The sequence below is a fragment of the Oncorhynchus kisutch genome, unplaced genomic scaffold (genome assembly GCF_002021735.2).
Source record: "Oncorhynchus kisutch isolate 150728-3 unplaced genomic scaffold, Okis_V2 Okis04b-Okis11a_hom, whole genome shotgun sequence".
NCBI classification, from domain to species: Eukaryota; Metazoa; Chordata; class Actinopteri; order Salmoniformes; family Salmonidae; genus Oncorhynchus; species Oncorhynchus kisutch.
In genome coordinates, this window is record NW_022261981.1 from 387,046 (window position 1) to 413,742 (window position 26,697).

The window sequence follows — 26,697 nt, forward strand, 5'->3', positions numbered from 1 at the left end:
AGCTCTTCCTCATTCCACCCCCACACAGTACCTGATTCCAGAGGACAGAGCTCTTCCTCATTCCACCCCCACACAGTACCTGATTCCAGAGAACAGAGCTTTTCCTCATTCCACCCCCACACAGTACCTGATTCCAGAGGACAGAGCTCTTCCTCATTCTACCCCCACACAGTACCTGATTCCAGAGGACAGAGCTCTTCCTCATTCCACCCCCACACAGTACCTGATTCCAGAGAACAGAGCTCTTCCTCATTCCACCCCCACACAGTACCTGATTCCAGAGCGGTGTTCCTCTACGTAGAGACTCGTCTGCTCTGAAATGCACCAGCAAACTAAACACATCATCCAATGTCACTAAGGTCTGCAAAAGATGGAACAAAGATAATCTAAATGGCAGTTGCTAAACAGATGTCTCTATTTGGGTGCAAAATGTCATCACATCATAGTGTCTTACCACATCTGTCAGGGAGAGGGCACTGTTCAGCAGGAAACACTGGGCAGCTCCTCTCAGTAGCACCTGGTGGGTAATCATAGTGCAGCGGAGCACCTCCCTGAGATACAACACAGAAATCATTAGGGACAGTTTCCCAGACACACATTACCACTAGCCATCGACTTGAACAGTCTGTTCAACGGAGATTCATAGAATCCACACTTCCACACCAAGAAATAATGAACCTTATGTCAAGTTAGAGTCTTAGAGACAATGTCTGCTTCTGAAATGGTACCCTATTCCCTATGCAGGCAGACAGGGCCCAGGAGAGGGCAGGGAGGAAGATGGGACAGGGCCCAGGAGAGGGCAGGGAGGAAGATGGGACAGGGCCCAGGAGAGGGCAAGGAGGAAGATGGGACAGGGCCCAGGAGAGGGCAAGGAGGAAGATGGGACAGGGCCCAGGAGAGGGCAGGGAGGAAGATGGGACAGGGCCCAGGAGAGGGCAGGGAGGAAGGTGGGACAGGGCCCAGGAGAGGGCAGGGAGGAAGATGGGACAGGGCCCAGGAGAGGGCAGGGAGGAAGATGGGACAGGGCCCAGGAGAGGGCAAGGAGGAAGATGGGACAGGGCCCAGGAGAGGGCAGGGAGGAAGATGGGACAGGGCCCAGGAGAGGGCAGGGAGGAAGATGGGACAGGGCCCAGGAGAGGGCAGGGAGGAAGATGGGACAGGGCCCAGGAGAGGGCAGGGAGGAAGATGGGACAGGGCCCAGGAGAGGGCAGGGAGGAAGATGGGACAGGGCCTAGGAGAGGGCAGGGAGGAAGATGGGACAGGGCCCAGGAGAGGGCAGGGAGGAAGATGGGACAGGGCCCAGGAGAGGGCAGGGAGGAAGAAGGGACAGGGCCCAGGAGAGGGCAGGGAGGAAGATGGGACAGGGCCCAGGAGAGGGCAAGGAGGAAGATGGGACAGGGCCCAGGAGAGGGCAGGGAGGAAGATGGGACAGGGCCCAGGAGAGGGCAGGGAGGAAGATGGGAAAGGGCCCAGGAGAGGGCAGGGAGGAAGATGGGACAGGGCCCAGGAGAGGGCAGGGAGGAAGATGGGACAGGGCCCAGGAGAGGGCAGGGAGGAAGAAGGGACAGGGCCCAGGAGAGGGCAGGGAGGAAGATGGGACAGGGCCCAGGAGAGGGCAGGGAGGAAGGTGGGACAGGGACCAGGAGAGGGCAGGGAGGAAGATGGGACAGGCTATCTGAGAGTGGACAGGGAGGACGGTGGGACAGGCTACCTGAGAGAGGGCAGGGAGGAAGGTGGGACAGGCTACCTGAGAGAGGGCAGGGAGGAAGGTGGGACAGGCTACCTGAGAGAGGGCAGGGAGGAAGGTGGGACAGGCTACCTGAGAGAGGGCAGGGAGGAAGGTGGGACAGGCTACCTGAGAGAGGGCAGGGAGGAAGGTGGGACAGGCTACCTGAGAGAGGGCAGGGAGGAAGATGGGACAGGCTACCTGAGAGAGGGCAGGGAGGAAGATGGGACAGGGCCTGAGAGAGGGCAGGAAGGAAGATGGGACAGGCTACCTGAGAGAGGACAGGGAGGAAGATGGGACAGGCTACCTGAGAGAGGGCAGGGAGGAAGGTGAGACAGGGCCCAGGAGAGGGCAGGGAGGAAGATGGGACAGGCTACCTCAGAGCTTGCAGGCCGTCGGGGCCCAGGAGAGGGCAGGGAGGAAGGTGGGACAGGGCCCGAGAGAGGAAGAGGATGGGGACAGCACACCAGTGTTGAGAACCTAGCCGCTGGACAAGCTGCAGCAACACAGGACCTGAGGAGACAGAGGATCAACATTAGACCCTCTCTGATGAACAGTCATTACTGTTACAACGAGCTGCAGGACAAACATCTGGCTCAAGTTCAGTTGGGAGAAAACCTTTTTGAAATGTACATGAATTTGTCCAATAATAAGAACGCAGATGTTCCTCTGCAAAAAGTTGTGCTACGGTGTATCCTGCTGATCATGGCCCAGGTTATTCAGTGCCCTGTGATGAAGCTCTGTTACAGTACCTCTGTTCTCCTGTGGCAGGCTGCTGAAGAACGTGACCATGAAGACCTGCAGCTTGACTCCCAGCTCAGGACACTCTCCTACACTCTGTCCTGCAGTCCTGGAGATGAAGAGACATAACCTTCCTCAACAGTCACTCTAAATAGGCCTAACTCACTACTTCATCACTAGCAGAAACAGCATCATCTGTGGGTCTATAAATCAATATTGTGTTTTGCTGTTGTTCTGCTTTGATCACTGGCTCACCTGTGAAAGAGGGAGCTTTCAGACATCACATCCATGAAAGGACCCAGAATGAACTGAGGAAGAAAGGATAAGAGGTCAATCTCTCATATACTAACCACCTACTGTCCCTCATCATCTCACCCACCAAGACAACAAACTAAACAACCACCGCGAATACACCACTACTGAAAAGGAAGTTGCTGACTATTGTACATTCCCAATATGTCCTTCATACCATCACGGTCACCTAATCGTCCCCAGCTTACAATCAGCTCATTCATCCCCCCTCCTCTCCCCTGTAACTATTCCCCAGGTCACTGCTGTAGATGAGAATGTGTTCTCATTCAACTTCTCTGGTAAAATAAATAAAATAAACAAACTAATAACATAGAAAAGGGAAAAATAGAATTAGGTCAGTCTGGGTTGATGTTCTAACACTGACTGACAACTGTACCAGGTACCTGTGAGAAGGCCAGGGCGAAGGCAGGGCGTCAGACCACCTGGAGTCTGGGTTGATGTTCTATCACTGACTGACAACTGTACCAGGTACCTGTGAGAAGGCCAGGGCGAAGGCAGGGCGTCAGACCACCTGGAGTCTGGGTTGATGTTCTATCACTGACTGACAACTGTACCAGGTACCTGTGAGAAGGCCAGGGCGAAGGCAGGGCGTCAGACCACCTGGAGTCTGGGTTGATGTTCTATCACTGACTGACAACTGTACCAGGTACCTGTGAGAAGGCCATGGCGAAGGCAGGGCGTCAGACCACCTGGAGTCTGGGTTGATGTTCTATCACTGACTGACAACTGTACCAGGTACCTGTGAGAAGGCCAGGGCGAAGGCAGGGCGAAGGCCCACCTGGAGTCTGGGTTGATGTTCTATCACTGACTGACAACTGTACCAGGTACCTGTGAGAAGGCCGGGGCGAAGGCAGGGCGAAGGCCCACCTGGAGTCTGGGTGGATGTTCTAACACTGACTGACAACTGTACCAGGTACCTGTGAGAAGGCCAGGGCGAAGGCAGGGTCGAAGGCCCACCTGGAGTCTGGGTTGATGTTCTAACACTGACTGACAACTGTACCAGGTACCTGTGAGAAGGCCAGGGCGAAGGCAGGGCGAAGGCCCACCTGGAGTCTGGGTTGATGTTCTAACACTGACTGACAACTGTACCAGGTACCTGTGAGAAGGCCAGGGCGAAGGCAGGGCGTCAGACCACCTGGAGTCTGGGTTGATGTTCTATAACACTGACTGACAACTGTACCAGGTACCTGTGAGAAGGCCAGGGCGAAGGCAGGGCGTCAGACCACCTGGAGTCTGGGTTGATGTTCTATAACACTGACTGACAACTGTACCAGGTACCTGTGAGAAGGCCAGGGCGAAGGCAGGGCGTCAGACCACCTGGAGTCTGGGTTGATGTTCTATAACACTGACTGACAACTGTACCAGGTACCTGTGAGAAGGCCAGGGCGAAGGCAGGGCGTCAGACCACCTGGAGTCTGGGTTGATGTTCTATAACACTGACTGACAACTGTACCAGGTACCTGTGAGAAGGCCAGGGCGAAGGCAGGGCGTCAGACCACCTGGAGTCTGGGTTGATGTTCTATAACACTGACTGACAACTGTACCAGGTACCTGTGAGAAGGCCAGGGCGAAGGCAGGGCGAAAGCTCACCTGGAGTCTGGGTTGATGTTCTATAACACTGACTGACAACTGTACCAGGTACCTGTGAGAAGGCCAGGGCGAAGGCCCACCTGGAGTCTGGGTTGATGTTCTATAACACTGACTGACAGCTGTACCAGGTACCTGTGAGAAGGCCAGGGCGAAGGCAGGGCGTCGGAGCACCTGGAGTTCCAGTAGGTGATCCACTCCCTCTCTCATGACGGACTTGTTCTCACTGTGGAACATACGCTGGTACACTCCCAGCAGCCATGACGGGTGGAACAGACTGACGCCTGAGAGAAGACAGATGGACGATTGGTAGGCAGTATTTAGCGGGATATAAAAGGTTTGGGTTGTCACCTTATGGTTGAGAGACACACATCACCTTGACTATCATTGGCTGCTGTTTGGATCAACGTATGGATCCTGTTGAGCACAGGGCGGACCACGTGAATCTACACAACACAGAGGAACGGTAATAGTTCTTTACGACACGTCATAATGGTGTTAGAAATGTATAATGCATTAGGAAGAGGGGTTTCATAGCAAGTGTAATCCATGTTATATCTCACCTGGTTCTCCTCCAGTGTCTCCATAACCAAGGCATAGTCCTCCCAGAACTCTCTGAGCAGCTTGCATCTGTCTGGGGCCCATCTGAATATGATCTCATCATTATCTGCAAAGGACTCACATAGTTACAATTAGGTTAAACTATACAGTTTTAGAGACTTGAGTATTATTCTGTATAGTGAAGAACATATTTTAACATGGGTAATATTATAATCAAGCTTGTCTGTCTGAATGTCAGTTGCATGTATCAGCATCTTACCTTCACTTGACACTGAACTGCTTGGAAACTCAACCGCCTCATCCTCTGACAGAGCGACACACCTTTTCAGCAGGTACAACGCCCGCTTCCGGGACACGTTGTCTTTGTGCGTCAGTCCATCTTGTAGAATCCTCCAGAACTGCAGAGAACGACGAGGGTCAGGTCGAGTATAGCTCAGACTTTGAGAAAGGGTGTGTTGCTGTAGTTTAGCCGGAGAGAAGAGATAGTCCGAGAGAGTTGTTAAACACAGCAAGGCGCGTTCTGTCACCACAGGTGAGTCCGTGTTTGGGCTGTCACTCTTGTGCCAGTTACACAAATCCTCTAAAATGAACCGGAGTTTACTCGCTATCCCATCCTCGCTGTAGCAGTTGAGGAGAGTGAAAATAAGCCGAACGGTGATTTTGGAGACCAGAGCATCCGGTAACGTCTTGATACAGGACAGAGCAGATGAGAGGATCGACGTGGTCAATTCTTCGTTGGATGAGAGAACGGGTAGGATGACTGACATGGCTTCGATAGCCACGTCGATACCCAGCCGCCCCTCACCCTGGCCGGGAAGCTCTTCCTCTGTCTCCCCGTCTGGCAGCTGGAAGGATGGCAGGACAGCGCGGGCGACTCGCCCCGAAACTGCCGTGTCACACAGTGTGTTGATGCAGACAGAAAGAAGCCTGCACACAGCGATGGTGATTTCAGCCCTTCCATCTGGCACACGTTTACCTCTGCACGCCCCGTCTCCGTTAGAGACTTTCAAGAGAAGTGGTAAACATTGTGTCCAAATTATCGATTCAACTTTTCGTAGAAAGGTGTCTCTTTTTGCAATTGAAAAGGCAACTTTGTCGCCATCGTCAGATGTGTCAGACTGGGGTAGTTTACCAATTCCATCAATAAACGTTGTCAGTGCCTCTACTCTTTCTGTGTCCGGCCACGAGTCAGTTGGCCAGCACAACGTGTTAAACAAAGTATCCGGATCATGGCAACTTGATAAAAGGGCATTGATTAAAATAGAAGACATTTCAAAAGCCGAATTCAATGTGTTCACAGAGATTCATACATGACCTCATATTTCTTGTCGGTATGTAAACTTCCTGATACGTCACTCACCGTTGCCAAACGCAACTCTCGCGAGAGAAATAAACTTACAGCAACCCAAAGCTTCAAACTAGCCCTGCGACACCATATTTGCAAATATGTATATAAATACACGTGGCTCACTTAACCTGAGGAATTGTTGTACTCTATACAACTCTCTCTCAAAAATGTTTGTATTTTTATTTCAACATCCCTAATCTGAGACAGACCCGCACTGACATGTAACCTTTATTTACCTAGGCAAGTCCGTTAAGAACAACTTCTTATTTACAATGATGGCCTACCCAGGCCAAACCCGGACGACACTAGGCCAATTGTGCGCCACCCAATCACGGCCAGATGTGATACAGCCTGGATTCAAACAAGGAACTGTAGTGACACCTCTTGTACTGAGATGCAGTGCCTTAGACCGCTGCACCACTCAGGAGCCCAAAATAATTCCTGTCAGATACAAAATCTTTCCCCCCCTCTTTCTCTCACTCTCTTAATGGCAGGTGCACTTGGTGCAACATGCAGGTCATCAGACTGATTGTGTTGGGTGGTTGAGGCAGGACATCAGACTGATTGTGTTGGGTGGTTGAGGCAGGACGGTCAGACTGATTGTGTTGGGTGGTTGAGGCAGGACGGTCAGACTGATTGTGTTGGGTGGTTGAGGCAGGACATCAGACTGATTGTGTTGGGTGGTTGAGGCAGGACAGTCAGACTGATTGTGTTGGGTGGTTGAGGCAGGACGGTCAGACTGATTGTGTTGGGTGGTTGAGGCAGGACATCAGACTGATTGTGTTGGGTGGTTGAGGCAGGACATCAGACTGATTGTGTTGGGTGGTTGAGGCAGGACAGTCAGACTGATTGTGTTGGGTGGTTGAGGCAGGACATCAGACTGATTGTGTTGGGTGGTTGAGGCAGGACATCAGACTGATTGTGTTGGGTGGTTGAGGCAGGACATCAGACTGATTGTGTTGGGTGGTTGAGGCAGGACATCAGACTGATTGTGTTGGGTGGTTGAGGCAGGACATCAGACTGTTGGGTGGTTGAGGCAGGACATCAGACTGTGTTGGGTGGTTGAGGCAGGACATCAGACTGTGTTGGGTGGTTGAGGCAGGACATCAGACTGTGTTGGGTGGTTGAGGCAGGACATCAGACTGTGTTGGGTGGTTGAGGCAGGACATCAGACTGTGTTGGGTGGTTGAGGCAGGACATCAGACTGATTTGTGTTGGGTGGTGCTTCTCCACCTGCATTGCTTGCTGTTTGGGGTTTTAGGCTGGGTTTCTGTACAGCACTTTGAGATATCAGCTGATGTACGAAGGGCTATATAAATAAATTTGATTTGATTTGATTTGGTTGAGGCAGGACATCAGACTGATTGTGTTGGGTGGTTGAGGCAGGACATCAGACTGTGTTGGGTGGTTGAGAGGAAGGGCAATTTCAGGAGTAGCAGTAAATGCATGGGTCACATATGAAGCTCATGTGATCTGTTGAGATTCAGTGGATCAGGAGATACTTTTCAGCATCAAGGCATATAACAATATACACCAATAGAACACAATGCACCAATAGAAGCCAATAGATTGCACCAATAGACACCACTATAACTCACCTGTTGTATTTGTTTCTACTATCAATCACTACAATAGTTATGCCTTTCATTGGAAGGAGAGTGTTCTTGAGTAAATCAACAAAAACATTCAATAACTGGAAAAATGTCAATATTTCCTTGGATTAGTACGACAGAGTTACGACAGAACCTGGGCGCGAACCTAGAGTCTCTGATGGCACAGCTGGCGCTGCAGTACAGCGCCCTTAACCACTGCGCCACCCGGGAGGCCCGTTCAAACCTTTTCAGTGGGAACATCACCCCATGCCAAATATAATTTCAAACTCATGACCTTAAAATAACCTTAAATTCATAACATTTCTCTTTTCAAAATGAAAAGAAACCAATAAATACATTTCATCAAATACATTTTTCTAAATGTCTTTCTCAAAAACGTATATTGTCCCATTCAATAATCCATACTCTTAAATGTTTGTTTGGCGACACCAGTGCAGTTCCCCCTTAACCCCACTAGGGGTCGCCACCGACTGAATACCACTGCCATTGACTCTATTGTATCAAAAAAGAGATCAGTATTTAGGCTTGTTGTATCTAATCCAAAGTGCACCAATTACACACTATAGTAACAGAGGTAATGGACCAATACAAAATAGAACTGATGTGTGTATTGTTAGATATTACTGCACTGTTGGAACTAGGAACACAAGCATTTCACTACACCCGCAATAACATCTGCTAAACATGTGTAGGTGACCAATAGAATTTGATTTGACCCCAATATGTGCTTCGAGCAACGTACAGAGATGGTTTATTTCTATAATCATTCCAGTGTATGCATGAAGACACAGTTCATAATGTGCTGCTCTACTTCGAGAGGAAGTAAAAACACTAGTCTAGAAAGAAAACATTTAGAAATATATTTCATCCAAAGGTAGTTTGACACAGGAGTGAATGTTATATTGACAAGCAGTACAAGCATGTTGAACTGTTTGTTACAATTACATTTGAGTTTTGTATTTAAAAAAAGGACAATACATTGTTGCAGCTATGGCAGACTTGTAATATCATCAAATATTATCGCAACAAAATACAATCTTGTTTATGTGATGTTCATTTCAGAGCATTTTTTTAATAGACAAACTATCGTTGCAAAAATATATATATATATTTTTTTAACTGACATACAAGGGAAACAAAAGCAAAACATAAGATTAAAAATGCAGTTGGTTATTTTTAATAATGTAATGATGATACATTTACATTTACACAGGATGTCAACGTGCAGTAAAGTCCTTTGCTCTTCACAATAGACCATAAAGGACTTCTAGAGATACTCCTGGTTCAAACCACGATTCACACAAACTGAAGAAATGCAATGTTCACCCCTATTTACAGTTATTGATATGGTTACAATGTGTTAGTACCTCAAAGTTAAAAAAATATAGTAAAATAGTTCAATATAAGACAATTATGTACAAAGTATCTACAAAAGGTAAAACAAAAATAGTGTCAAACATGTTCAATAAATATGTAGAGTATGGTCTGTATTGGGATGGTTATTGAAGGTGATGGCCTCCTTCCGTTTCACAATGAATGTTACCAATACCAATCAATCCTCTTAAAGGTGCATAAAGTCCTCCAACATCTCTGTGCAGCCTCTCCCCTGTATCTGAGTCATACAGTAGAGCACAGGCATGAAGAGGGCCCTCCATGGTCCTTGATGTGACCGGACCAGTACAGTTCGGCCCGGTAGTGTAAAAACATGACGTTCTACAGTTCAAACTCTAGCTGCATGCAGCCTCTCCCCTGTATCCTACAGTTTCATTGGAGGGGGATGTGGGTAGAGAATAGGCTGGAAGAAGGACATTGGTCATCTGTGTTGTTCTACAGTATGAACTCCAACAGCTGTTCGTCTCCCAGTAGATCCAGAGACAAGCAGTTCATAGACCTGTGTCCATAGAAGGTGCCCTTAGCCGGGCAGTGGAGGGGGAGGTAGTAGCCTCCGTTGTTACACCCTGGGGGGCTCTTAGCGTCACTCTGGGAGTCCGGGAGGGGCAGGCCAAAGGTGTAGCTGTGGGAGGAGTCAGGGGGTAGAGTCGTGCCGAGGGGGGCGGGAGGGGGGAAGAGGCGAACGTCATCCAGGCTCTGGCTGTGGCGGTCCACGCAATGGGATCTTGACTTCAGGATCTGCAATACAAAGAGAGAGTGAGTTTGTGAAAGTAATAAGAGCTGGAAGGAGAGGAAACATGGAGGAGGAGGAAGAAGAGGATAGGGGTCTTACCTGTCCCAGGGTATCTTTGCTGCGTAGTGTCACCAGGTCTTCATCTCCGTCTACCTGATCCCCCTTGAATCCTGTTAAAATGACATCACTGTAGTCAGCTAGAGGCAGGTATATGGACTCCATTTTACACTCACATTTCATTTCAGGATGCAAGAATGTGAAATAATATCATATCATTCCCAGGCCACTAGGTGGCATATGAGACTCAAATTGTAATGTTCTTTTGAACAAAATGTAAATCTCTGCTAAAGTTTCATTACAACTAGTTAAACTAGTAGCAGTAGTACTTTCCCCCAGATATATATGGAACAAATGCACGTTTTGGTAGTATGTTCCTCAAAACACTTCTAATGTCCAATATGTTGTCAGTTGTTAAAATACCTACAATATAAATGTGATAAGAACTTATATAGCTAACAACTTCACTCACCTTCACAATGAGTCTGAGGTGAGCACAGGACAATCAATCTCACCTTCACAATGAGTCTCTAAGGTGAGCACGGGACAATCAACCCCACTCACCTTCACAATGAGTCTCTGAGGTGAGCATGGGACAATCAACCTCACCTTCACAGTGAGTCTCTGAGGTGAACACAGGACAATCAGTCTCCGAGGTGAGCACAGGACAATCAACCTCACCTTCACAATGAGTCTCTGAGGTGAGCACGGGACAATCAACCTCACCTTCACAGTGAGTCTCCGAGGTGAGCACAGGACAATCAACCTCACCTTCACAGTGAGTCTCCGAGGTGAGCACGGGACAATCAACCGACACGCCCTCCATCAGCTCAGCCAATCTCAGCATTTCCTCTGGGTCGTCCACGGAAACCTCTCCTGGACTGTCCACACTGGCCTGCTGGGTCTCTGGAGAGGAGAAGCAGAATACTTAGTGGATTTACTACTTTTGAATGAAAGATCGATGTGTCTAGTAGTATTCCACTTAGAATGAAGCGATATACACAACAGGTGACATAATTAAGGGATCATAGTTTTCACTGTGATTCACCTGGTCAGTCTGTTATGGAAAGTGTATCTGGAACAGAGGAATGAATCCATAAATAAAACTGTCTTTGTTCTAATAACCACACTAACATACCATGTAGAATTAAGCAAAGTATTTGGCAAGCATTGTAAGTGGTATTCTAGTGTGGATATTGGAGCGCAGCCACAGTTAACTGAACATGGAGTATTTATTCTAAACCACAGGTATGTGTGTATGTATGTGTGTGTGTGTGTGTGTATATATATATGTATATATGTGTATATATGTGTGTGTATATATGTATGTGTGTGTTACTTGAGTAACAGGGCAGTAGACCATAAACAGGTCCTTCTGTGGGCTGTGGGAGGATGTGAGTAAAACATCTTTGCATAAACTTTATCTTTCAAACTTTTGTGAAGATAGGAGATGAATGCCAGTAGCATACTTCCTGAACACTGACTTCCTGAACACCGACAAATTATGTTGTTGCTCTTTCTCCACTTTTGATGACTCCCCGAGTAACACGGAAGATTTTCTCCATCTATCTTTATGTTGAGTGATTGAGACTAGTCGGGCGTCCAATCAAAAATACAGATTTAGACCAATGGATAAAACAATGTCAATTGTGTAGACAATCCTCTAAGAAAACCAATGGTTCGTATCATAATCCGTTCCAAACTAATTGGAGTTTTTACCCTTGTAGGATGGTCAAGATCAGGGCGACTAAATCAATGGAGGCCAGAGAAGAAAACGTGGTCATAAATCAGAAGAATAGCATCGTGTCCGAATTAAGGTCCACTGATAGGCTTGCCGTTGAACTTGTCATCTTTCTTCTCAAATCCAGAGGACATGAAACAATATAAAAGGTAAGATAGATATCGATTGAGACATGACATTTAGTATTTGCATATTTTACTATACACTGCTCATATTAATGTGAAGTTCCTGTTATTTTTCGAAGATTTCTCAGAAAAACAAACGTATCTCTGAAATGTCAAAGGAACATTTATTTCAGCTCATGGTGTTAAATTTAGCTTTTCGTGACCTGCAGAAACAACTTTGCAGTCAACCACCACAACATGTAAAATCCTCAAAGTCGCAGCCGAGAAAGCTGTACTCCTCTGCCAACGCTCTGCCAACGCTCTGCCAACGCTCTGCCAACGCTCTGCTTATTTTCGGATATATTAGGTTCAAATCCAATTGGTTGGGTATAATGTTAATAATATGATACGTTAGAGAAAGACCCCACTGAACGATGCAGAACCCGAAGAATCATATTTGTCTTTTGTCAAAACACAAGGAAGTTCAATTTCATCACAAGAGCTTGTTTTCACCCACTCCAGGTAGAGTGGATGGACACCATACATAAGCGGGAGTAAGGTCACCTGACCTAAGATATTGGATCAAGCTGCATCAGATACACATTATCAGACTGCCACGTTCTGTCTGTCTGACACACACACACACGCGCTTCGATTGACACCTTAAACTCTAACCTCCTTCCTCCTGCCACTCCTCTTCATCAGTGCGTGCTTTGCTGCCCGTGTCCACGCCCGAAGTGTGAGATCTCTCGTGACTCGCCGCCGAACTGAAACACTTCTCCATCCTCTTCCTCAGCTCAGTCTCCTCCTCCATGGACGCCATCTCCATGGATATGCTGCTGTGTTGCCGTGTCGCATCGCGGTCTGCCTCAATGCCCGAGCTGGAGGTAGACTGTCGGGACAGGCCGGGGCTGCCCCCCTCGCTGCCCCCTGGATGGTCTAGATCCAGGTCATCACTGATGTACGACTCCCTGTAGCGCTTCTTCTCTGGAGGGGGACAGAGAGGGAAGGAGGATGTTCAAATTAAGCTATTAATTCACAGAGGAGAGGAGAATAGAGGAAAGGAGAGGAGAGAGAGGATGAGAGGAGAGAATAGAAACACTGGAAATTTGTCTTCAAACAGATTAAAATGCAAATGCAATCAAGAACATTAGTTATCATGTTACTCCATAGATAACCATTAGTTATGGTGTTACTCCATAGATAACCATTAGTTATGGTGTTACTCCATAGATAACCATTAGTTATGGTGTTAACCATGAGTTATCATGTTACTCCATAGATAACCATTAGTTATGGTGTCACTCCATAGATAACCATTAGTTATCATGTTACTCCATAGATAACCATTAGACCTCATCTCTAATCACTTTGAAACACATTACCCTCCCCTCCTCTCTCTCCCTACTCACCCTCGCTGTCCTCCAGCTGTCGGAGGTGTTTGAGGGCAGGCTGGAGACTGAGGTAGAGTCGGTGGCTGTTGCTGAGGTGCAGGAGGAGGTGGCGCGAGCGAAACGGAGACCCAGTGTAGTAGACCAGCTTCCTGGCCGACGGCAGACCATCTGGCTGGATCTCAAATTTCTTTCCCTGAAGGAACAGGAGAAGGGAGGGCAACATGATGACATCATTATTTATTTATTTGACCAGGTAGATTGAGTAAGAACACTAGACTGCAGGTAGCCTAGCGGTGAAGAGCAGGTAGCCTAGCGGTTAAGAGCAGGTAGCCTAGCGGTTAAGAGCAGGTAGCCTAGCGGTTAAGAGCAGGTAGCCTAGCGGTTAAGAACAGGTAGCCTAGCGGTTAAGAACAGGTAGCCGAGCGGTTAAGAGCAGGTAGCCGAGCGGTTAAGAGCAGGTAGCCGAGCGGTTAAGAGCAGGTAGCCTAGCGGTTAAGAGCAGGTAGCCTAGCGGTTAAGAGCAGGTAGCCTAGCGGTTAAGCGCAGGTAGCCTAGCGGTTAAGAGCATTGGGCCAGTGACCGAAAGGTTGCTGGTTCGAATCCCCATGTGAAAAATCTGACTAGGTGAAAAATCTGTCTGCCCTTGGGCAAGGAACATAACCCTAGTTGCTCTGGATAAGAGTGTCTACTAAATGACTAAAATATCAATGTGAAATGTAACAGGAGGACATGGTGGAATCCTACACAGCTCAGTGTAATTAAAACCCTCATTAAATAATCATTCTAATACCACTTCATTTAAAAGATAATGGGAAGATAAGAGCATGGCTTTAGGATCACATCCACCTCCACTAACAATGCATGCACTCACTGGACGTCACTTTACATATGCTAATATAGAGTGGAGGGTACCAGGAAGGTGAGTCGTCCCACGTTGGACCAGGGGAAATCATAGAGAAGCTGGCGGATGTTGTCCGCCTCCTGGGGAAATGACACACACATTACAAAGACAAAAGACATTGGTTACACTTCCATAGGGGAATCATTAGTTCATATGTAGTAAATCATTAATAAACAGTTTTAAAGTATGAACCAAACTCATTGGGTCAAAATCATATTTTTGGTGTTTTGCCAAATAGTGAGCTTCTGAGGTGTCAAAGGGCTGGTCTTTGTGAGCATTTTGAGAGATTCATACTTTATTCACAAGTCCAGATTGTATCATGTAATTCAGTTTTAAAGAAAACATTACAGGTTTGGCTTGACAGGAAGATGTACAATCCAACATGTGTTTCTCTCATTTTTCAGTGGGCCATCTGGACCTTGCTTAGACCAAGAGGCCTGATAGGTCCTCACAGTCTCTCACCTCACACCACCTCCTCCTACCACCTCCTCCTACCACCTCACACCACCTCGCCCCGCCTCGCACCGCCTCGCCTCACCCCGCCTCACCACGGTCTACTGGGTATGTAATCACCTCAACCCCCATAAATCACTACAAACCCCAGACCCCTAACTAATCCTCCCAGAGTGTGTGTGTGTGTGTCCAATCCTCCCAGATGACCTCTGACGGACAAATCAAAGGCTGAGGTGGGATGGCCCCCAGACCATGGTTTTGTCCTAAATGGCACCCTATTCCCTACATAATGCACTACTACCTATAAGGCTCTGGTCAAAAGTAGTGCACTATATAGGGAATAGGGTGCCATTTGAACTCAACCATGCAATGTTTTACTGCTGTTCCTGGTTAACCTACACATTCCTCACATGGTTGATGTAGAGGGCATAGTAGGAGAAGGAGGAGGGTGGATGATTTGAGAGGAGGCAGGTTCACTCTGACGTACACATTGACATCCGTAGACAGATGGGACACATATCCTCAAACACAGCAACATTTACCCCCCCCCCCCCCCACACACACACACACACAGACAGATGGGACACATATCCTCAAACACAGCAACATTTACCCCCCCCCACACACACACACTGACAGATGGGACACATATCCTCAAACACAGCAACATTTACCCCCCCCCCCCCCCCCCCCCACACACACACACACACACACACACACACGACAGATGGGACACATTTCCTCAAACACAGCAACATTAACCCCCCCACACAAACACTTACAGATGGAACACATATCCTCAAACACAGCAACATTAACCCCCCCCCCACACACACACCTGATAAAGCTGCATTCCTCTGAGGGTCAGTCCCAGCAGAGCTGTGCCTCTCTCTTCTTTCTTGTCCTGAGAGACAGAAGGATTAAGGAGAATGAAGGATGAGGTGTCAGTCAAGCATCTGAGCCCCCCAAGATAACAAGATAACAGGCAATCCCACAGCCACACATCCCCAACCCACAGCCACACATCCCCAACCCACAGCCACACATCCCCAACCCACAGCCATATATCCCCAACCCACATATCCCCAACCCACATATCCCCAACCCACATATCCCCAACCCACATATCCCCAACCCCAACCCACAGCCACATATCCCCAACCCACAGCCACACAACCCCAACCCACAGCCACATATCCCCAACCCACAGCCACATATCCCCAACCCACAGCCACATATCCCCAACCCACAGCCACATATCCCCAACCCACAGCCACACAACCCCAACCCACAGCCACATATCCCCAACCCACAGCCACACATCCCCAACCCACAGCCACACATCCCCAACCCACAGCCATATATCCCCAACCCACAGCCATACATCCCCAACCCACAGCCACACATCCCCAACCCACAGCCACACATCCCCAACCCACAGCCACACATCCCCAACCCACAGCCATATATCCCCAACCCACAGCCACACATCCCCAACCCACAGCCACACATCCCCAACCCACAGCCATATATCCCCAACCCACAGCCACACAACCCCAACCCACAGCCACACAACCCCAACCCACATATCCCCAACCCACAGCCACACATCCCCAACCCACAGCCACACATCCCCAACCCACAGCCACACATCCCCAACCCACAGCCATATATCCCCAACCCACATATCCCCAACCCACAGCCATACATCCCCAACCCACAGCCATACATCCCCAACCCACAGCCACATATCCCCAACCCACACATCCCCAACCCACAGCCATATATCCCCAACCCACAGCCACATATCACCAACCCACAGCCACACAACCCCAACCCACAGCCACACAACCCCAACCCACAGCCACATATCCCCAACCCACAGCCACACAACCCCAACCCACAGCCACACAACCCCAACCCACAGCCACACAACCCCAACCCACAGCCACATATCCCCAACCCACAGCCACATATCCCCAACCCACAGCCACATATCCCCAACCCACAGCCACATATCCCCAACCCACAGCCACACATCCCCAACCCACAGCCACACATCCCCAACCCACAGCCATATATCCCCAACCCACATATCCCCAACCCACAGCCATATATCCCCAACCCACAGCCACACATCCCCAACCCACAGCCACATATCCCCAACCACACATCCAACCCACAGCCATATATCCCCAACCCACAGCCACACATCCCCAACCCACAGCCATATATCCCCAACCCACAGCCACACATCCCCAACCCACAGCCACACATCCCCAACCCACAGCCATATATCCCCAACCCACAGCCACATATCCCCAACCCACAGCCACATATCCCCAACCCACAGCCACATATCCCCAACCCACAGCCACACATCCCCAACCCACAGCCACATATCCCCAACCCACATATCCCCAACCCACAGCCATATATCCCCAACCCACAGCCACACATCCCCAACCCACAACCACATATCCCCAACCCACAGCCACACAACCCCAACCCACAGCCACACATCCCCAACCCACAGCCACATATTCCCAACCCACAGCCACATATCCCCAACCCACAGCCACACAACCCCAACCCACAGCCACATATCCCCAACCCACAGCCACATATCCCCAACCCACAGCCACATATCCCCAACCCACAGCCACATATCCCCAACCCACAGCCACATATCCCCAACCCACAGCCACATATCCCCAACCCACAGCCACACATCCCCAACCCACAGCCACACATCCCCAACCCACAGCCATATATCCCCAACCCACATATCCCCAACCCACAGCCATATATCCCCAACCCACAGCCACACATCCCCAACCCACAGCCACATATCCCCAACCCACAGCCATATATCCCCAACCCACAGCCACATATCCCCAACCCACAGCCACATATCCCCAACCCACAGCCACACATCCCCAACCCACAGCCATATATCCCCAACCCACAGCCACATATCCCCAACCCACAGCCACATATCCCCAACCCACAGCCACACAACCCCAACCCACAGCCACACATCCCCAACCCACAGCCACACATCCCCAACCCACAGCCACACATCCCCAACCCACAGCCACACATCCCCAACCCACAGCCACATATCCCCAACCCACAGCCCAACCCCTCCACTGGGAACATTTGATGAATCCCAAATGTCACCCTACTCCCTATTTAGTGCCCTCCTTTTGATCAGGACCCATACAGCCCTGGTCTAAAGTAGTGGACTATACAGGGAATAGGGTAACATTTGAGAGGCAGACATTGGGCTGGACTTGGAAAACACAGATGCAAATGGATGTACTGTATCAGCCTATTTTACCTAATGCACACATACCCCACCAAATAGGCCAACTGGATACAGTAACAATTCAAATATCTCTGTTTATAGACAGACGTCTGCAGTGGCTCTGTGCCATATACGTTGAAACTCCATATCTCTGTTTAGACGTCTGTCTGCAGTGGCTCTGTGCCATACATGTTGAAACTCCATATCTCTGTTTACACGTCTGTCTGCAGCGGCTCTGTGCCATACATGTTGAAACTCCATATCTCTGTTTACACGTCTGTCTGCAGTGGCTCTGTGCCATACATGTTGAAACTCCATATCTCTGTTTAGACGTCTGTCTGCAGTGGCTCTGTGCCATACATGTTGAAACTCCATATCTCTGTTTAGACGTCTGTCTGCAGTGGCTCTGTGCCATACATGTTGAAACTCCATATCTCTGTTTAGACGTCTGTCTGCAGTGGCTCTGTGCCATACATGTTGAAACTCCATATCTCTGTTTAGACGTCTGTCTGCAGTGGCTCTGTGCCATACATGTTGAAACTCCATATCTCTGTTTAGACGTCTGTCTGCAGTGGCTCTGTGCCATACATGTTGAAACTCCATATCTCTGTTTAGACGTCTGTCTGCAGTGGCTCTGTGCCATACATGTTGACACTATGTGAAACTATTTCAGTGATTGTTTGTGTATGTGAAGTGTTTTACGATTCGGGCTATTGGCTAATTTTGAAAACACACGATAACCTTTCCTTGCTTCAGCCTAATAAATGTGGGCTGTAGACAAGGATTATCCAGTACAGCAAGAAGAGGATATTACCTCCCTCCTGAGTCTGGTTCGTCTCTAGGTATCTTCCTTTTTGGGAAATGTTCCTGGCCACTGAGCTCCCGTCTTTGTTTGGTCTTTGGGGTCTTAAGACATTTGAATGATTGCTTCACTCTGCTATGAGATCTCTGACTGACCTTCTGTAGCCTGTAGAAGGTGACGGGGACGTCCTCGAGACGACAGGCCTCTTTGATGAAGTGGAGTACCGCATCACGTGGCGTCATGCCCCTTAGCTCCTTGTGTACCTTGGGACCGTGACAGAGCAGGTAGTCCACCCCACGCTTCGCCACAATCTGAAGATGAAGAGAGAAAACAACACACATTGGTTCAATATTACTGTAGAACAGCGGTCTACAACCTGTTCTATCGTGAGAGCTACTTAAAAAAAAAAAAAATTGCGAGCTACTTCTTTCTAGCTTTCAAATAGGCACATTCTTCTCCTCTCCTCTCCTCTTCCCAGGGTACGTGATGTGCAAGAGATGTGTTTTCTGCCAATATACCTAGTAAAATAATGTTTCATAAAATTATATTTAGTATTTTCTAGAATTTGTTTCTCTCCCGTTTTAGAAGAAAGTTCTTTGTTTCTGGCCATTTTGAGCCTGCAATCGAACCCACAAAATGCTGATGCTCCAGATACTCAACTAGTCTAAAGAACGACAGTTTTCTTGCTTCTTTAAATCAACACAACAGTTTTCAGCTGTGCTAACATAATTGCAAAAGGGTTTTCTAATGATCAACTTGGATTAGCTAACACAACGTGCCATTGGAACACATGAGTGATGGTTGCTGATAATGGGCCTCTGTATGACTATGTACAGCCCCAATAGTCATTTACAACATTAACAATGTCTACACTGTATTTCTGATCAATTTGATGTTATTTTAAATGAACAAAAAAATGATCTTTCAAAAACAAGGTCATTTCTAAGTGACCCCAAACTTTTGAACGGTAGTGTAGATCTGTCAGGTAAGCCAACAAGACAGTTATCATTAGCATCTCTTACTTGCTACATACTGAGTTTTCACCAAACAGACAGATGGGGGCAATATTGCTGGAAATTAATTGGCAGATATTGTGTTACGTTTGGTAGTATGTAACCAGGGATGGGATCATGTCAAAGTGGCTTTGATTGGATAGTAGCCAGGAGCTTTATGTTTACGACAGTTTGCATGGAACGCGTGAAAAAATACATTACTTTCAGAATTGATTGGCGAGCTACTCACAGGTGGGCTGCACGCTACTGGCAGCTTGCCATCAGTGGTGGAGAAAGTACCCAATTGTCCTACTTGAGTCAAAGTAAAGATACACTAATAGAAAATGACTCACGTAAAAGTGAGTCACCAAGTAAAATACTACTTGAGTAAAAGTCTTTGGTTTTAAAAATAATTAAGTATGAAAAGTAAATTATACGAATTTCAAATTCCTTATATTAAGCAAATCAGACATAACTGACTTTATTGAGAGAGAGAGAGAGAAAAGAGAGAGAGAGAGATTTTCTTGAGAGAGAGAAAGACAGAGAGACCATATTCAGACAATATCGCTGTAGAACCATTTACTGAGAATGGCAGTGGCCACATGTAAGAAACTGTACGGTATCTCAACACGTAGACTTCCCCAGGCCCCACACACTCTCACACTTACCCAGGGAGGGAAGTACTCTTTGGGTTGGAAGTAGCGGGTACCTCCCTGGTTCTTCCCAGGCAGGGGATGGTCCTCCAGGTCAGCTTGAAGAGCATACCCAGCAAGCTGGAAGTACACCTGGAAAATGGGATTTCATTGTGTTATTGTGTATTTTTGAATGTTTGTGATTGTCATACGATGAAGAAATCTAAAATAAAATGTTTGAAAGAAAGAACACAAGTACACCTCCTCCTGCTGACGACACTCAGAACGCAACACCCTCTCCCTCAGGTCAGAGAAGTACAGACGCCTCGCCTTCCGCTCACTGGAGGAGAGTTAGAGAGAGGCAGGGTCACTAGATGTAATAACAACGGAGTTGGAGGAGGTAAAGGGAGTTCATGAGATACAGAGCTGGGTATATTAAGTCCACATTTTTGGAGGGAGACCTCGAGTGCATTGTTATTCGGTTCCAGCAATGGGTCTGAAGTATGATGGTATGTTTAGAGTATTAGGAAATAAGCATGTTGTTTGGAGCCTCACCAGATGAGCCTGCCGTTCTCCACATAGTACTGCACCTTGAGGCAGAGTACCAGGGGGAGGGATCTCTTCTGTAACCCCTGAGGAAACAACACAACCATGGTGAGATACCACACCCCACAACCATGGTGAAACACCCCACCCCACAACCATGGTGAAATACCCCACAACCATGGTGAATCACCCCATCCATGTTGAAACACCCCATAACCACGGTGAAACACCCCATAACCATGGTGAAACACCCCATAACCATGGTGAAACACCCCATAACCATGGTGAAACACCCCATAACCATGGTGAAACACCCCACCCCACAACCATGGTGAAATACCCCACAACCATGGTGAAACACCCCATAACCATGGTGAAACACCCCATAACCACGGTGAAACACCCCATAACCATGGTGAAACACCCCATAACCATGGTGAAACACCCCACCCCACAACCATGGTGAATCACCCCATCCATGTTGAAACACCCCATAACCATGGTGAAACACCCCATAACCACGGTGAAACACCCCATAACCACGGTGAAACACCCCATAACCACGGTGAAACACCCCATAACCACGGTGAAACACCCCATAACCATGGTGAAACACCCCATAACCATGGTGAAACACCCCATAACCATGGTGAAACACCCCATAACCATGGTGAAACACCCCATAACCATGGTGAAACACCCCACCCCACAACCATGGTGAATCACCCCATCCATGTTGAAACACCCCACCCCATAACCATGGTGAGATACCAAACCCCACAACCATGGTGAAACACCCCACCCCACAACCATGGTGAAACACCCCACAACCATGGTGAATCACCCCATAACCATGGTGAAACACCCCATAACCATGGTGAAACACCCCATAACCATGGTGAAACACCCCATAACCATGGTGAAACACCCCATAACCATGGTGAAACACCCCATAACCATGGTGAAACACCCCACCCCATAACCATGGTGAAACACCCCACCCCATAACCATGGTGAAACACCCCACCCCACAACCATGGTGAAACACCCCACCCCACAACCATGGTGAAACACCCCACCACACATCCATGGTGAAACACCCCACCACACATCCATGGTGAAACACCCCACCACACATCCATGGTGAAACACCCCACCCCACATCCATGGTGAAACACCCCACCCCACATCCATGGTGAAACACCCCACCCCACATCCATGGTGAAACACCCCACCCCACAACCATGGTGAAACACCCCACCACACATCCATGGTGAAACACCCCACATCCATGGTGAAACACCCCACATCCATGGTGAAACACCCCACATCCATGGTGAAACACCCCACATCCATGGTGAAACACCCCACCACACATCCATGGTGAAACACCCCACCACACATCCATGGTGAAACACCCCACCACACATCCATGGGGAAACACCCGATCCCACATCCATGGTGAAACACCCGATCCCACATCCATGGTGAAACACCCCACATCCATGGTGAAACACCCCACATCCATGGTGAAACACCCCACCACACAACCATGGTGAAACACCCCACCCCACAACCATGGTGAAACACCCCACATCCATGGTGAAACACCCCACCACATAACCATGGTGAAACACCCCACCACACAACCATGGTGAAACACCCCACATCCATGGGGAAACACCACAACCACGGTGAAACACCACAACCACGGTGAAACACCACAACCACGGTGAAACACCACAACCACAGTGAAACAACACAACCACAGTGAAACAACACAGTGATGCAAGTGCTGGACATCTTTATAATAGAAGTCGGGACACAACACAACCATGGGTGAAACACCACACCCCACAACCATGGTGAAACAACACAACCATGGGTGAACGAATGGGCCTGGTAATACAATGTAAAGGCATAGCATGAACTATTTGTCATGTTAAGAACAATACACAGCTAGACACTATGTAGGGCAGTGGGCTGCAGTGAGCTGGTTGGTTAACGAGGGAGGTGTGTGTTCTGAGACACGACAAAAACCATCCATGTTAGAATACATCAATAAGTAGATTATTGGAGGACTCTTACCTTCCCTGAATCTTGCTTCCATTCCTTAGGGAAATACTTGGTCAGCTTATCTTCCATGTCCAGAAAGATGTGCTCATTGTCTGAGGTAAAACAGGAAACAGGACACCCTCAGTCAAACAAAAGAATAATTAACTCATGCGTAAAACTGCCTAACAACAACATTAGAGTAAAGAAAGAAAGAAAGAAAAACACTTGTTTTTCCATTGGTGTGGTCAATGCAACCAGCAGGCAAACAAAACAACTGTTGTGTTGACAGCTATGCTAATACGCCTGTTGACAGCTATGCTAATACGCCTGTTGACAGCTATGCTAATACGCCTGTTGACGGCTATGCTAATACGCCTGTTGACAGCTATGCTAATACGCCTGTTGACAGCTATGCTAATACGCCTGTTGACAGCTATGCTAATACGCCTGTTGACAGCTATGCTAATACGCCTGTTGACAGCTATGCTAATGCTAATATTCCTGTTTGCTTATAGGCTCTGCTAGCATACCGGCTCAGGAAGAAAGTAACACTATTGACTGTTGGCTCGCTAGGCCTACAGAGTAAAACGGACTACAAAAACATTTATGACACGCTTATGTCCTTCTTATGAATGCGTTATGTATGCTTAGGAATGCGTTATGTATGCTTATGAATGCGTTATGTATGCTTAGGAATGCGTTATGTATGCTTAGGAATGCGTTATGTATGCTTAGGAATGCGTTATGTATGCTTAGGAATGTGTTATGACGTACTTATTTACGTACTCTTCAAATGGAGTGTTAAAAATGAATCTTGTATGTTTAATCCTCATTCTAATAGCTCATTGTTCTTAAGGAAGACAAACAAAACTAAATCATGAAGTTTATCTCCTCAGTTGGGCTGATAAGATGGTTGCAGCTGTGAGGAAAGTGATGGGGGAGGGGGGGGTTGTATCAATGTGTTAGATACAAATCACCAGTCAAATATCCACTGGGGTTATATCATCCTGTCTCTAGTACACCCCTGCTCCAACCTAACATGTTCCACTGGGGTTATATCATCCTGTCTCTAGTACACCCCTGCTCCAACCTAACATGTTCCACTGGGGTTATATCATCCTGTCTCTAGTACACCCCTGCTCCAACCTAACATGTTCCACTGGGGTTATATCATCCTGTCTCTAGTACACCCCTGCTCCAACCTAACATGTTCCACTGGGGTTATATCATCCTGTCTCTAGTACACCCCTGCTCCAACCTAACATGTTCCACTGGGGTTATATCATCCTGTCTCTGGTACACCCCTGCTCCAACCTAACATGTTCCACTGGGGTTATATCATCCTGTCTCTAGTACACCCCTGCTCCAACCTAACATGTTCCACTGGGGTTATATCATCCTGTCTCTAGTACACCCCTGCTCCAACCTAACATGTTCCACTGGGGTTATATCATCCTGTCTCTAGTACACCCCTACTCCAGCCTAACATGTTCCACTGGGGTTATATCATCCTGTCTCTAGTACACCCCTGCTCCAACCGAACATGTTCCATTACATCCATCTTATTCACTTCTGTCTTCACCTCATCCATAATGCCTATATTTCTTTAGACGGTAAGCATTTAATTTCGGGCTCATCTCTTTCTGACCTCACCACATTCAGGCCACATGACTCACTCACTCCTCCATCCATCCATCCATCCATCTCTCTTTTCATTAAAATTACCATCTCATTCTCTGACTCACCATCTCAATCACCATCTCATTCTCTGAGTTTCTTTCACCTCTGCTCTCCTCCCTTTCACTCGTTTTGTTTTAACGAGACTCCCTGGCCAGTCACCACTCCTTCCCCCTACCTCTTCTTCTTCACCCGCCCTTATCCTCCCTTTATCTCCATCTATCCCTCCCTCCATCTATCCCTTCATCCCTCCCTCCAGTGAAGAGGTGGAATGCAGGGCCACATTCCTGGCTTAATGAAGTTAATATTGTTGGAACCCCGGGCAGACCCAGACCAGAGAGGTGGAAGGCCCCCACACACCACCGCAGGCACTCACACAAAAACAAAAGAGCTCTTGTTCAAGAGGTGAGCCACACAAGATTACCAAGAGGTGAGCCACACAAGATTACCAAGAGGTGAGCCACACAAGATTACCAAGAGGTGAGCCACACAAGATTACCAAGAGGTGAGCCACACAAGATTACCAAGAGGTGAGCCACACAAGATTACCAAGAGGTGAGCCACACAAGATTACCAAGAGGTGAGCCACACAAGATTACCAAGAGGTGAGCCACACAAGATTACCAAGAGGTGAGCCACACAAGATTACCAAGAGGTGAGCCACACAAGATTACCAAGAGGTGAGCCACACAAGATTACCAAGAGGTGAGCCACACAAGATTACCAAGAGGTGAGCCACACAAGATTACCAAGAGGTGAGCCACACAAGATTACCAAGAGGTGAGCCACACAAGATTACCAAGAGGTGAGCCACACAAGATTACCAAGAGGTGAGCCACACAAGATTACCAAGAGGTGAGCCACACAAGATTACCAAGAGGTGAGCCACACAAGATTACCAAGAGGTGAGCCACACAAGATTACCAAGAGGTGAGCCACACAAGATTACCAAGAGGTGAGCCACACAAGATTACCAAGAGGTGAGCCACACAAGATTACCAAGAGGTGAGCCACACAAGATTACCAAGACATTTCAACATGGCAGAACAAAGAGAGAAAGACAGAAAACAGGAAGGAGAGTGAGAAAGAAAGAGACTGACAAAACATTTGAATTGAACTTGTCCAAAGGTCAAAGAAGATTAGACATCTCAGTCTCAGCAATGCAGAAACACACAACAACATTCCCTTCTGATCTCATTCTGCTGTTACCCCGTTTCTGGCAACTAACCCAGTTGTTCAGTTCTATTATGTTAACAGACTGCTAGTAGAAGGACTCAAGGACTGGGGTGTATGTGACTGTGTTGTCTGTGGTGTGTACTACAGTGTGTGTGTAATGTGTGTGTGTACTACAGTGTAGTGTGTAATGTGTGTGTGTACCACAGTGTAGTGTATGTGTGTGTGTGTGTGTGTACTACAGTGTGTGTATACTACAGTGTGTGTGTGTATGGGTGTACTACAGTGTAGTGTGTGTGTGTGTACTACAGTGTAGTGTGTGTGTGTGTACTACAGTGTGTGTGTGTGTGTATGGGTGTACTATAGTGTGCGTGTATATGTACTACAATGTAGTGTATGTATGGGTGTACTACAGTGTGCATGTATATTTACTACAGTGTGCGTGTATGTGTACGTGTATGTGTACTACAGTGTAGTGTGTGTATGGGTGTACTACAGTGTGTGTACTACAGTGTGTGTGTGTGTGTGTGTGTGTGTGTATGGGTGTACTACAATGTGTCTGTGTGTACTACAGTGTAGTGTGTGTATGGGTGTACTACAGTGTGTGTACTATAGTGTGTGTGTCTGTACTACAGTGTGTCTGTGTGTACTACAGTGTATGTGTGTATGGGTGTACTACAGTGTAGTGTGTGTATGGGTGTACTACAGTATAGTGTGTGTATACTACAGTGTGCGTGTGTGTGTGTGTACTACAGTGTGTGTGTACTACAGTGTGTGTGTGTACTAGTGTGTGTGCGTGTACTACAGTGTAGTGTGTGTATGGGTGTACTACAGTGTAGTGTGTGTG

General features: G+C 47.8%; 2 protein-coding genes across 4 annotated transcripts in view; both read right to left on the minus strand.

The window, feature by feature from the left end:
• Positions 1-6,337, minus strand: part of tarbp1 (TAR (HIV-1) RNA binding protein 1) — a 33,342-nt gene extending 27,005 nt beyond the window's left edge. Inside the window, exons 1-9 of one of the 2 annotated variants that reach the window (XM_031813103.1) lie at positions 5,187-6,337; positions 4,930-5,033; positions 4,743-4,812; positions 4,502-4,650; positions 2,723-2,775; positions 2,479-2,576; positions 2,104-2,239; positions 455-551; positions 272-361 (exon numbers count right to left, since the gene is read on the minus strand). In XM_031813103.1, the coding sequence (XP_031668963.1) occupies positions 272-361; positions 455-551; positions 2,104-2,239; positions 2,479-2,576; positions 2,723-2,775; positions 4,502-4,650; positions 4,743-4,812; positions 4,930-5,033; positions 5,187-6,198 (1,809 nt within the window). In that variant the 5' untranslated portion in view covers positions 6,199-6,337. The remainder of the gene's footprint in view (positions 1-271; positions 362-454; positions 552-2,103; positions 2,240-2,478; positions 2,577-2,722; positions 2,776-4,501; positions 4,651-4,742; positions 4,813-4,929; positions 5,034-5,186) is intronic. The other variant, XM_031813102.1, reaches the window with a different exon arrangement.
• A 2,274-nt stretch (positions 6,338-8,611) lies between these two features.
• Positions 8,612-26,697, minus strand: part of LOC109878987 (FERM domain-containing protein 6) — a 29,815-nt gene continuing 11,729 nt past the window's right edge. The window contains exons 4-15 of one of the 2 annotated variants that reach the window (XM_031813134.1): positions 23,034-23,113; positions 20,955-21,031; positions 20,661-20,739; positions 20,436-20,552; positions 18,931-19,086; positions 15,502-15,567; positions 14,222-14,290; positions 13,328-13,502; positions 12,591-12,902; positions 10,797-10,976; positions 10,113-10,183; positions 8,612-10,018 (exon numbers count right to left, since the gene is read on the minus strand). In XM_031813134.1, coding sequence (XP_031668994.1) covers positions 9,716-10,018; positions 10,113-10,183; positions 10,797-10,976; positions 12,591-12,902; positions 13,328-13,502; positions 14,222-14,290; positions 15,502-15,567; positions 18,931-19,086; positions 20,436-20,552; positions 20,661-20,739; positions 20,955-21,031; positions 23,034-23,113 — 1,685 coding nt within the window. In that variant the 3' untranslated portion in view covers positions 8,612-9,715. The remainder of the gene's footprint in view (positions 10,019-10,112; positions 10,184-10,796; positions 10,977-12,590; positions 12,903-13,327; positions 13,503-14,221; positions 14,291-15,501; positions 15,568-18,930; positions 19,087-20,435; positions 20,553-20,660; positions 20,740-20,954; positions 21,032-23,033; positions 23,114-26,697) is intronic. The other variant, XM_031813135.1, reaches the window with a different exon arrangement.